Genomic DNA, 12,036 nt, shown 5'->3' on the forward strand with positions numbered 1-12,036 from the left:
AGGCCTTTGATTCCGGCTCAGCCGCCTCTTCTTACACAACAGCGGTGCCGGTGGGTCCGGTGAGACCCAGGAAACCGAGGTCCCGATCAAGGGGGAGGCATCGCTTTCGCAGGGAACGTAGATCTTCCATCAGGTCACGACATCGGCGTCGTAGGGAGAGGTTGCGGTCCAGGCATACCAGATACACAGACTCTTCCAGTGACAGGAGGTATTTGCCTACTTTGTCTGACTCTCCTCCAACAAGGGTGTCGCCTGTGGATGACATCGGGATGTTTCAGGAGTGCTGTTAAGGGGAGCTGCGAAGTTGGGGATAGCACTGATGGTGCCCACCCCTTCCACCTCGGTCATCTTTGAAACGCTCCAGCGTAAGCACCTGTCTCGCCCTTTGCTGCCTTTGTGCCAGAGTTGGAGAAACCGGCCATGGAGCTGTTCCTGACACCGTCCTCGGTTAAGTCTGCCTCATCCCGGCTTCAGAAGAAGTACAGGCCCCCGTATTCGATCCGGCGTTCCTGAGAACGGATCCTGCTCCGGATTCGGTTATTGTTACAGCGGCAAAGAAGCAAAACTCTACTTATCCTTCGTCAACGGTCCCTCTGGACAAGGAGAGCGTCACATGGATTCTAGTTCAAACGTAGAGGGTCCCAGTGTGGAGCCGTTTAGGAAAAAGGAAGACCCAGTAGAAACTTTAAAGGAAAAATAAAGGCAATATAGATTCAATGTCATGTACTCACAATGACTCAATACCCAAAATATGGTTCACATTTTAATGAAATCGCACAGAGAGTTTGTTAATTCACAAACGACAAAACAACAACAGTGACCCAGGGAGGAGAGGGAGGGGTTTAAGTGCAAGGAGGGTGTGTAGGTTACTGGAAAAATAGGAAGAGAGTGCTGGTCAGCATGACCTGATTCATAAAATAATTACAAAACGTGTTGGCTTGTAAATTCAACCACACTTTTCACATTAATGTTCAAGAAATTACATCACATGCCATCAAAGATAACCATTTGGGTCAATTCAACAATATGGTTGGTTGTTGGAAAAACAGAATGGTTGTCGACGTTTGGACCCCTCTAGTTCTAGGTGGCAATGTGACCTTAGGCTGGGGGTCGCCAGCCCCAGACGATAATGGCTACTCATCTACCAGGTGTGCAGAATGCTCAGGCGGACGTACTCCGCAGGCTCGTTCAGGAGAACCACTAGTGGGTTCTAAACGATGAAGTGCTAGGAAACATCTTCGAAAGATGGGGCACTCCAGACGTAGATCTGTTCGCCGCCGCTGAAAACAGCAAATGCCGAGACTTCACCTCCAGGTTTTACCAACCGGGGACTCTGGGGAATGCGCTATGGATCAGCTGGTCGAATAGCTTTCTGTACGCTTTTCCACCCATTCCCCTGATTCCGGAAGTGCTCATCAAGCTGTCTCAATCCAGATCGCGGAGTGGCTTCGACAGTGGTGGTTCATGGACGTGCTCCTCCGGTCTCTCCAACCCCATCTGCGGCTTCCATGTCGGCCGGACCTTCTAACGAAGTTCGGGGGGCAGATGGTGCACCCCAACCTCTCATCGTTGAGTTTGGTGGCATGGCTTCTGAGATAGTACAATATGGACACTTGAACTTGCCTGATAACTGTATGGAAATACTTAAGGAGGCTAATAGGCCATCCACAAGGACTTCCTATCTACAAGTGGACGAGATTTTGCATTTGGTGCACATCCAAGAACGATGATCCCACCTCCTGCAAGGAAGATGGCATTCTTCCATACCTCTTGTATGTAGCTCAATCTGGCCTTAATTTCCATTCTATTAAGGTTCCCCTCGCTACATTAACTGCGTACAGAAAAGGCCCTTCACAAACATCCTTTTTCCAGATACCTGTAATTAAATATTTTTGGGAGGGTTTGAAGAAGGTGTTTCCCCCCATTAGGCGTCCTTCGCTGTCATGGGAGCTGAATGTGGTGCTCTCTAGGTTGATGAAGGAGCCTTTTGAGCCTATTCATAAGGCTTCTCCACAGCATTTGTCCTGGAAGGCGGCTTTCCTTGTGGCCATAACATCAGCGCCCAGGGTGAGTCAGATTCAGGCTTTGTGTTGTCAAGAGCCTTATACAGTATTTCTTGCTTCCAAGGTTGTCGTGAGGACAATCGCATTACCGAAGTTTTTTCAAAATCCCTCTCCAGCTGAGAGGTCCCTTCATTCACTGGATGTGAGACGGGTGTTGAAATTTTACTTAGATAAGACCAAGGACATTCGTAGGTCAGATCAGTTGTTTGTGAATTACGGTTCAGTCAGGACTGGCCTTGCCACCTCCAAACAGTCCATATCTAGGTAGATTGTGTCCAGTATACAACTATGGTACCAGAAGGCTAACAAGACTCTAGGGGGTAAGCCTAAGGCTCATGCAACTAGAGGCAAAGCTGCTTCATAGGCTTTGCTACGTAACGTTCCCATTGCAGACATCTGTAGGGCGGCTACGTGGAAGTCTGTCCACACATTTGCGAAGCTCTACTGCCTGGATTGTGATGCCACGACAGATGCGCAAGTTGGGCAGGCTTTGCTGAGGAATTTATTTGCTCAGTAAGGATTTTTTCTTTCGTTTTCTTCCACCGCTGGATTTGGTTTTGGGATGGGCTTGCCATTCTATTCACAGTATATGACTATACACAGAGATACCCTACTACAGAAGGAGTAGTTTCTTACCTGTAACTCCAGTTCTGTAGTAGGGGTATCTCTGTTATAGTCCTAAGCGACCCACCCTCCTCCCCGGTGGAAGTAAACCTTTTTTTCCTGGATGCTACAGGCCTGGAAATAAACTTGCCTTTGGCTGTGCATCATGGGATACTGAGGGTCTCTGGAGGGTTCCTTAAAGGCACGGTATCCCTTTTCCAGACACATAATGGCAGCCTATGAGGCTTGTCTGTCCAACCCTTCCTCTCTATCATGCAAAGGATTTTTGTGAAAGGGATTTTCTGTATGTGTGGTGAAACTCTGTAAAATGTGTAAAACTTAATCATATTATTTGGCTATCCTTTTCACTTCAGGATGATGTGCTGGCCAATGTAGTCTTGTTAATGTCAGGCTGCATTATTTGTCCTTTATTTTCTCTTAAGTGTCTATGCAGGACTGCAGAAGAAGACGACTTAGAAGACTATTTTGATTGCTCCGGGGTCCCCGCACATGGGTGGGACTATTCACAGATTAGGAGTATAACAGATATACCCCTACTACAGAACTGGAGTTACAGGTAAGAAACTACTCCTTCTGTGGGCTTTGTGGACATGGAGTGGTAAGTCTGCCACTCTTGACTGTGATAGTAATGTCGAGAAAAGATACTGTATGTTTGTCCGCCATCATGTGGAATCTTAAGTAGGGATTCCTTCTGTTGAGCCAAGTGATGGTTCAATGGTTGTTTCATCTCTACGCCAAATGGCCAAGCTGTTGTCAGTCATCACTGCCGACGGCAGAAGCCGTTGTTAAATGGGTTATTGGCCCAAATATGTTCCTCCCCAAACCAGCCCACATGGAAAAAACTATGCTTGGAGCAAAGGTACTCCACATGGACGTCCCATGGCACTGTAGGTATATCTGGTCTTCTAAAGAGGAAAAAAGTATCTGTTAGTGCTAGTTTAGCCATGATCACTGGACAGGGGCTACCCACTCCCACTCTTGGGATACCAATAGATCGGTGAGGACCCGCAAGCTCTTTTTATATAGGAAACTGGTATAAAGGGCCTACACATCGAGGCACACCATCTTTTCTGTGGGAGGGTCATGTTCCAAATCCTTCATCAGGTTTAGTTGGTGCTTAGTATCTTTAATGCAGGACCTGGTTTTAGTGACCATAGGCCGTAAAGAAAAATCTTTTGGGTCTTCCTGGGAAAGGGGGGTTCTTCCTTTGACAATCTTCGGGATAGGGTAGAATTGAGGCCTCTGCGGTTCGTTAGTCGTTAGGAATACCTGTTCTTTCTTCGTGATCCGTTTTTTGTCTGCAGCTTCCTCCAGCAAAGTCTTAATGGTTTCTAGTAGCGGATGGTGGGATCTGCCTGAAGAATTGAATAGTTTCTACCATCTCGTAGGACGATGAGGCATGCCTCCCTGTACTCCCCTTTTCCTTGGATGACAATGGCTCCCCCCTTTGTCTGCAGGTTTGATGACCAGATGATTCTTCTTACTGAGGGATTCTAAGGCAATTCTCTCTCTTCTAGTGAGATTCTGGTAGCTGTCTCTTCTGTAATTCAGTTCTTCTACTTCTTTGGTCACAGCCTCCTCAAAGGCCCACACATCCAGAGGCATTTTAGAAGGGGACAAATTGAATCTTAAAGTCGTGTATCCATTGTCTGTCAGTGATTGGAGTGTTCTGGGAAAAACTTTCACTCATATTCTCCGGAAGAACTCTGCTTGTACCCAAGAACTCTGCTAGTACCCATCGCATTTTAGACTTGCCAATCTGTACCGTGGGTACAAAACCCAGTCCCTTGTTGAGCACAGAAAATTCATCCGTGGACAGGTCTTCGGTGGTTAAGTTGACCACCATATCCACAGGCCTCTCAGGCCCAGTTGTTGGTCCCATCTCTGGCCCGCATGTTCTTTCCTTCTGGTTCTTTGTTTTCCCACTGGATTCTCTTTCCTACCTCTCCTACTGTCTCTTCCTAAAAAAACACCGATTTGGTAGAAAAAAGGTACATGTAGAAGTTGCGGGGAGCCTTGGAAAGGTTGGGGTCCATAGGGACCTGACAGAAAGACATTTGTTTGGGTGGATAAGTGGGGTTATAATAACCGCCTCTTTTCTGCTGTCTCCATCTGCTTCTCCAGTTCTGATTGGAGTTGGTGCTTGACCATTCTTCGGCATCCGATTTAGAGGATCCTGAATCACTCCTTCCTGACGATTCTTCATCAGTTGTATTTTTGTTATAGGTGATTTGGTGTACGGGTACACCTTTTCATGTTAGTAATTCTTTATAAACTTGTACAGTTTATTTGTTGCTTTGCATATCCTTATGTTCCACGATCTTTGTTGACTTCCGCCAGCCTTTTTTTGTTATAGGCCGTTATTTTGACCTGTGCACTAAGGAAGTCTTTGTGAACCTTGATCATTGTCAGCATAGCGTCTGATAGCGGTTTTGCAGTACTTATGATCAAGTTGAGCCAGTTCCTCGAGCATCCCCAGGCGATGAAAGGCCACTCTTTTCTGAATAGTGGGTCTTCCTGATAGATACTGTGTTCATCGGTCACTAGGAGGCCTGTTGGAGCTGCGTTAGCGCTCAGGTGCTCCGCCATTATTGCCACCTGGAGAAGGGCCTTCATTTGATTTCTTTTCATTTCCCTGAGTTTGTCCCAATTTTGTGAATGAGCTAGACTTTGTCTTATATTTTTATCTGTGAGAAGTGAATTGGCTGATAGCATCAATGATGCCATCTCATCAATGTAGGCAAGGCCCAGTTACGTCATGTTTGGTTGTCATTTAGCACATTTGTCACCACCACATTTGCCCTTCTAAACAGGGACTCATTTAACTTCAGGGTCGAGTTAATAGTGGATGGATCAAACAGTAGAAATAAATGTGTCCAGTTTCAGGTGACATCATTAAAGCTATTAAAAATTCTGAAATGTATTTCCTTTGGAGAGAGTGATGTACCCATGACTACAGAGCGGCATATATGAGCAGTGAGAAAACATCTTTTAATTGATCGTATGTCATATAAGTAGTAAACACTTGCTGAAGTTTGGTGGTTATGCCCACAGGCCCTACAGGGATCCCAATGCCCCAAGTCTGTTTTTTTTGTTTAAGTGAACTGTAATTGCATTATGGTGTCAAAGGAAACCGTAACTGACCCGTTTCAAATGTCTTTTATTGTTCGAACTAAGGTAACTTCATGAAATAATTATATACTATGAAATACTTTAGTTTTGTATCAATATACTAAAGGGTCAATGCCTGTAGCAAAAAAGGGGTTATTTTTGTTTTTCTTTAGCCTCTTAAGTATGTCATTGTGGAACATGTGCAAGTCCTCCACATGTTTGAGGGCTTTCTTTCAAAATCCTGAAATAGTACATAAATCAAATGCTTTTTTGGCAGATGAATCCATTTTCCTCCACTGTAGGATAAGCTATCATGTTCTCTCTGATGTTTATGTGCCTGGTGTACACCTCCATAATCTATTTCCTGCATTTTTGTGGTGCAAGTGTGCAAACAATTTAACAATTTCTAAGGATTTGGAAAACACCAGATTGAGTTATTCTTCAGTTTTCAAAGGGCAGTCACCTTCTGGTCCATAACAAATTAGTCAGATGTCAAAAAATCATTTCTGTTCAACTCCGTAGATCTAAACAATGTATCTTTAGTAAAATTACAGCAAACTACGGATCAGAATCTGGAAAACCAATCGGTTTGCTGGTTAAATATGGCACTATTTTGTTCAGGCTTTTTTCTTCTCTATGAGCAAAAATATACCCTATGGTCACCCCCTCATTTTGGGACCTCCAGTAACTTTTTTAACCACCTGATTGATTACCCCAATGCATTATGAAAAGTGAAAATGGATTTGGTAGGGTATTAAGAAGGAGAATAAGGCTTTCCATAGCATGTCTGTCATGTTCTATCAACTTCCTTTTGGATTTCTTGAATATGGCAATTTTGGTACATTCTTAATAATGCTCTGGGCTGGCACTATCTCAGATGTTCTTTCTCTTAATTTTCCTATATAAATTTAATTTACAGTGATTTAGTGAGCTATTTTTGTTGTTGTTCCGTAGCATGGACGTGGCCAGAAGCAATGTACCTTGAAAATTCAGAATCCGAATCATGGACAACACTTACTGCAAAGAAGATGACTGCATCATTTGAAGCACAATTGTCCAAAGAAGAACAGCCCATACCAAAGTCTAGTATGGAAAGACCGAGGAACTTGTTTGAGGACCACGATACAGATGGTGTATATTTCCATAGAAAAATAATTTCCTGGTTTGCCGATAGCCCTGGGGCCATCTTTGGATTGCACAAACTAACTAAATATGGCAGAAATTCAGGCAAGATGGCAGGCGACTGGTATGGTCCAGCAGTTGTTGCACATCTCTTAAGGTAAAGCACATTCTTGTTATTATCTTGATAGGAGCATGTTGCAGTTTTTTCCTAGTAACTGTTGTAAACGAACTGAAACATTGGTAAAGTTGAGCCCAAATATAGAAAGTGCTTGTCTAGAATTCACTCACACTTATGTAGCAAGCTATGTTGTTACTAAATATTTGATTAATGTACTTCCTTTCCATGTGAAATGATGACAATGCACAGTGTAGGTAGCGCTCATTCAGAAATGCATTGACATGGTATTATGTTTATATAGTGAAAATGTGTTATGTTAACGGTTTGTTTCATTTAGCCTGTTTAGGAATTATAGGTAGGGCCAATCTAAGTGGGAACATTAGCTCTCAATCTCAATTTCTTGACAATGACATACTGGTCCAATTCATAATTCAGCCACCTAGAAGGATGAATATTTAGCAATGAAGTATTATTTATTCTATTTAAAATGTGGCTATAACAAAAGTGAACTTGAAATGAGGTTCACTTCAGAGTCATGAATGAAGCTTGCGCACAAACGCATGCACTAGAGGCTCTGTTATTCTTACTCACCTGAACCCTCGTCCTGACCACAACTCTGAAGGTGAGCCTGTGGCACTTTCACTGGTGGGAGGCTGAGCTGGACCTAGATGGGATCAGGATGGGAGTAGTTGCAGGATGAAGAAGAGAGGCTGGAAAGAGAAGGAACTGGAGGATGTTAAAGCAAGAAGAAAATAGGAGATAGATGCAGGAACAACACGGATGGTGAGACAGGTGGAAGAAGGAGTATAAGGGGTTGGAAGAGACTGCAGGGGAAGGACAGAATAAAGGATGATCAGAATTGGATAGAGACAAGTAGAGGGGGTCAAGTACAAGTTAGAACTGTGATAAGAATACACTTTAGCTTAATCAGAATATGCCCACGGTCTGCTACTTCAGCTAAGTGCCTGAAGTTCAACTAACATAGAATCCAGTCTCCATCAGTCTTGTGCCTCTCTCATTGGTGCCCCTCTCCATGATGTAGCACCTGTAGCTTCCTTCTCTTGCATTTGGTACGTTGGTGCATATGGGTTTTTCTTTGGGTTTAACTCATGTCCAGGGTGATTGTATACTTTTGTTCCAGCTTTGTGTCTGTTGTGCAGTGCTCTCCTTTAGCCAGTGGCTCTGAAGCCAGCCTGAGTGTGTATATCCATGCATATGTTTGGGGGAGTTTCGGTTGTCGGGGCAGAGAAAAAAGGGGTCTTCAATTGTATATGTCCTTTGTCAGATGTTGTATGGTTTGCTTTCCTTTTGCCAGATGCTAACTTCCCTTCTCACTTTCAGGTTCCTTATTTCTAATCGAAGATAGCGTGCAATAACTCCTCAAGTTAATTATTTTCCATATGTGACTCAGTGATTTAAACATTTTCATCTTTTGTTTTCTTAATTGCTCATGTTTTATTCAAATTTTGCTCTACAATCCGTCATTGCTTCTTTTTATATATTGTTTTTTCCTTTCCTGTTCCATTTCTATTTTGTGTTCTTGGTTGATGCTCTACGTAGGTGTTCTATGTGATAATTTTAACTTTTCCTCTATATGATGCCTGGACTTCACTTGTGTAGATTTCCTCTGATATGGGACTTTTTACGTCTCATCGTTGAGTGTAGGTAATTGTTCTTTGTTACCCAGTGACCTGTTAGGTTATCAAGGAATGTAGATTGACCTTGTAGGAAGATTACCCTTTTAATCTTACAAGAAATTAAGGGTTAAGTTATCAACAGAGATAAAGCCAGTTATTTTCAAGTTGCTATGCCGACTTACTGATTCTGATGTACAGATGGCTCAGCTACAGTAGCCTCCAGATTGGTGTTTAGGCCTTCACCCTACAAGTCCAAAGTTTAACTGATGTGTAAGTATGTTGTGGTACATTTGCAGCTTAATACTTGATAATCATTTAGCCGATCTTAGAGGAACTAAGGAAGTTTTGTGGCTCAAACATTTGAAAGAGTTTATTAACACTTTTTCCATTTTGTTTACTTCTCACAACACTAATTTGGTGACAGAATTACGTACGCTCTGGCCTATACTGCACCCATAGTAGATGCTATTTCTTATTGTCAAACTGGCTTGTTTCTATAGGCCATATTAATTCCATACCGCAGAGTTGGTCCTGGAGGGGCGGATGCATGCCAGATTTTTAGCATATCCCCATTTAGATAAATGTTATTATTTTAAAAATAAGGCAGGATCTGTCCCTCCAGGGCCGACTTTGAAGAACCCTGCCGCAGAGCAATGCCTTGGCAGGCTTATTTATGTCACTGGTTTCAAACATCTGGTCTTAGAATTTGGTTGACCAGAAATGACTGTACACGTTTTTCATTATATTTCATGACCTTTAATAGTGAGGAGCTAACCTGAAATTCCTATACCACTGTCCTTACAGCAACCAATGGACTTGGCTTTTCAAATTACGATCTAATCTGCAGCGCTAGATTAAATAATGGGGCGTTTTTTTTCATTCTTCTATTCCTTGGGCATCATTTCAAACAGCTATTGAACCATATATATATATATATATATATATTTTTTTTTTAGGTCTGCCTCCAGGCAGACCTATCGTGTCCGCTAAAGACAGCTTACTTGAAAAAACATCGAGCTATATCGACAGCTTCATTGCCCCTTTCGTGAAGGATCTCAGCTCGTATCTCAAAGATACGAAGGACTTCTTGAGAATTATACAGGATGTGGTTTGGGAAGAGGACATGATCCTTATAACTTTGGACATTGCCAGCTTATACACATCCATCAAACACGAAGATGGCCTCATGGCAATGAAAAGCTTCCTTGAATTAAGACCTATCAAGTATCGAAGCCATAACAAGATGTTATTGGAACTCACAGATTTCTGTCTTCGAAATAACATTTTTCTATTTGCAGGCAAACTGTATTTACAACTGCAAGGGACCGCGATGGGCACGTGCTTCGCCCCCAGCTACGCGAATCTATTCGTGGGCTGGTGGGAGAAGCACGTGGCCTGGGCGGGGGACAACGAACGGTGGATGGACAACATTGTCCTGTGGACCCGCTACATCCATGACTTGTTTTTGGTGTGGCGGGGCTCACAAAACGAGGCTGAGAAATATATCTCAGATCTGAACAGGAACAACTTAAATCTCAGCTTTACCAGCAATATGAGTCAGAGTGAGGTTTTCTACTTAGATCTACGGGTCTTTGTGGAAGACAATAAAATACAAACCGCTGTCTACAGAAAACCTACGGCGGGTAACACTATATTACACTCACGAAGTTTCCATCCCCGTAGCGTCATCAATAACATCCCTTTGGGAGAGTTTTTGCGAATGAAACGCAACTGCTCGACCACTGAGGAATTTGTGAGCTCCAGGGAACAGTCTAAAACCAGATTCTCTCAAAGAGGCTATGGAAAAGGGATTCTCAAACAAGCAGAAGTGAGAAGCAATTTGGTAGAAAGAAAGGACCTATTGACTGATAGAATCAGGCCCCTAGATAACAAGATCAGACTAATTACTGACTTCTCTGAAAAATCTCCAGAGATCTTCAACATAATGCGCAAGAACTGGAAGATTCTAAAATCAGATTCTGCAATCGGGAAGTCATTGTCTGACTATCCTCTGATTACTTACAGAAAGGGGAAATCTTTCAAAGACCATCTTGTAAATAGCCACTATGAAAAAAGAAAAAAGAGAAAATCAACTGTTTCAGGCTTCTTTCCTTGTATGAAGTGCAAGGCCTGTAAGAATTCTCAGAAAGTCAAGGAATACTATATTCCTGGTAGAAAGAGGAAAGGCAGAATAACTAAACTGGTGAACTGTAATTCTGACTACACAGTCTATTGTCTAACATGTCCCTGTGGAAAGAGGTATATAGGGAGTACGGTGAAACAAACCAAACTCAGGGTCCTAGAACATATGAGGGCCATCTCGTCAAAGGATCCAAACTACCCAGTAGCCCGCCATTTTGAGCAGAAACATGATAGCAACAGCAATTTATTGACCTACTTCATCTTGGATCAATTGGTCAGAACAGAAAGAGGGGGCAACTGGATAAAGAAACTGAGAACATTAGAATCAAGATTCATTATCCAGTTGCAGACCAAGACCCCGGGAGGGATGAATAATGAAGAAGAGATGTGGACTCACATCTGAGCATTCCTCTAACTTTTCCTTGCCTCTTTTCTACAGAATCAGGAATATAGCCATGTACATAGTTTTTCCTTATACAGAGTAGTGTGACCAGTTACTATGAATGTTTTTTGTATTATTTGATTATTTTGGTAAATGTAGAATGCAGTTAAGAATTGGGTAAAACATGTTCAGTCTCTTATGAATAGAAAGCCCATCCAGGGCTAGACTGTCGACAATGCCAATGCCCATTCAGGGCTAAATTGTCAATAATTCAACTGCAACACCATCTTGGTAACCTATAATCATATGAACTGGTGTGATTTTCACTAAAAATTATAAGTGAAACTCACATACTTGGGTACTTGCGGCATAATTACCATCTAGACTTATGGTCAATAAGTGAGAACAAATATTGGAGTAAATGTCATTTCATGTTTCAATTTTACTGACAATGAATTGGTTAATTTAATTTTTCTCACTTCTTTGTATATATGTAAGATAGTAAATTATCCGTTCAAAGATGGCCGCCGCAATAACAATGAATGAATTGCTTTATGTACCGTTTTTTATGTTTACTTCCATGACGGTAGACCACGTGATTGATGACGATCACAGTGTTTGATTTAAATGTAATGTGAAAATAATGTCAGTTTACACTGACGAAGGCGGCAACGCCGAAACGCGTTTGTAAACTGACTACCGAGGAGGTCTTTGAATAATAAAAGACTTGGCGAACCTACGCCGTATTGGCTTCGAGGCTCTCATTTCCTTAACCCAAAAGTCTGGGGTTTTTGCGTTTTGTAAATACATTTCGCACTCCACCGTGCGAGAGAGGCA

At 42.6% G+C, this 12,036-nt stretch overlaps 1 protein-coding gene across 2 annotated transcripts in view; it reads left to right on the forward strand.

The window, feature by feature from the left end:
- ATG4C (autophagy related 4C cysteine peptidase) overlaps nt 1–12,036 on the forward strand; it is a 297,476-nt gene that overhangs the window by 138,900 nt on the left and 146,540 nt on the right. For both annotated transcript variants that reach the window (XM_086953509.1, XM_086953515.1), the window contains exon 5: nt 6,753–7,077. In XM_086953509.1, the coding sequence (XP_086809635.1) occupies nt 6,753–7,077 (325 nt within the window). The remainder of the gene's footprint in view (nt 1–6,752; nt 7,078–12,036) is intronic.

The sequence above is a fragment of the Lissotriton vulgaris genome, chromosome 1_1 (assembly GCF_964263255.1).
Source record: "Lissotriton vulgaris chromosome 1_1, aLisVul1.2, whole genome shotgun sequence".
Taxonomy (NCBI): domain Eukaryota; kingdom Metazoa; phylum Chordata; class Amphibia; order Caudata; family Salamandridae; genus Lissotriton; species Lissotriton vulgaris.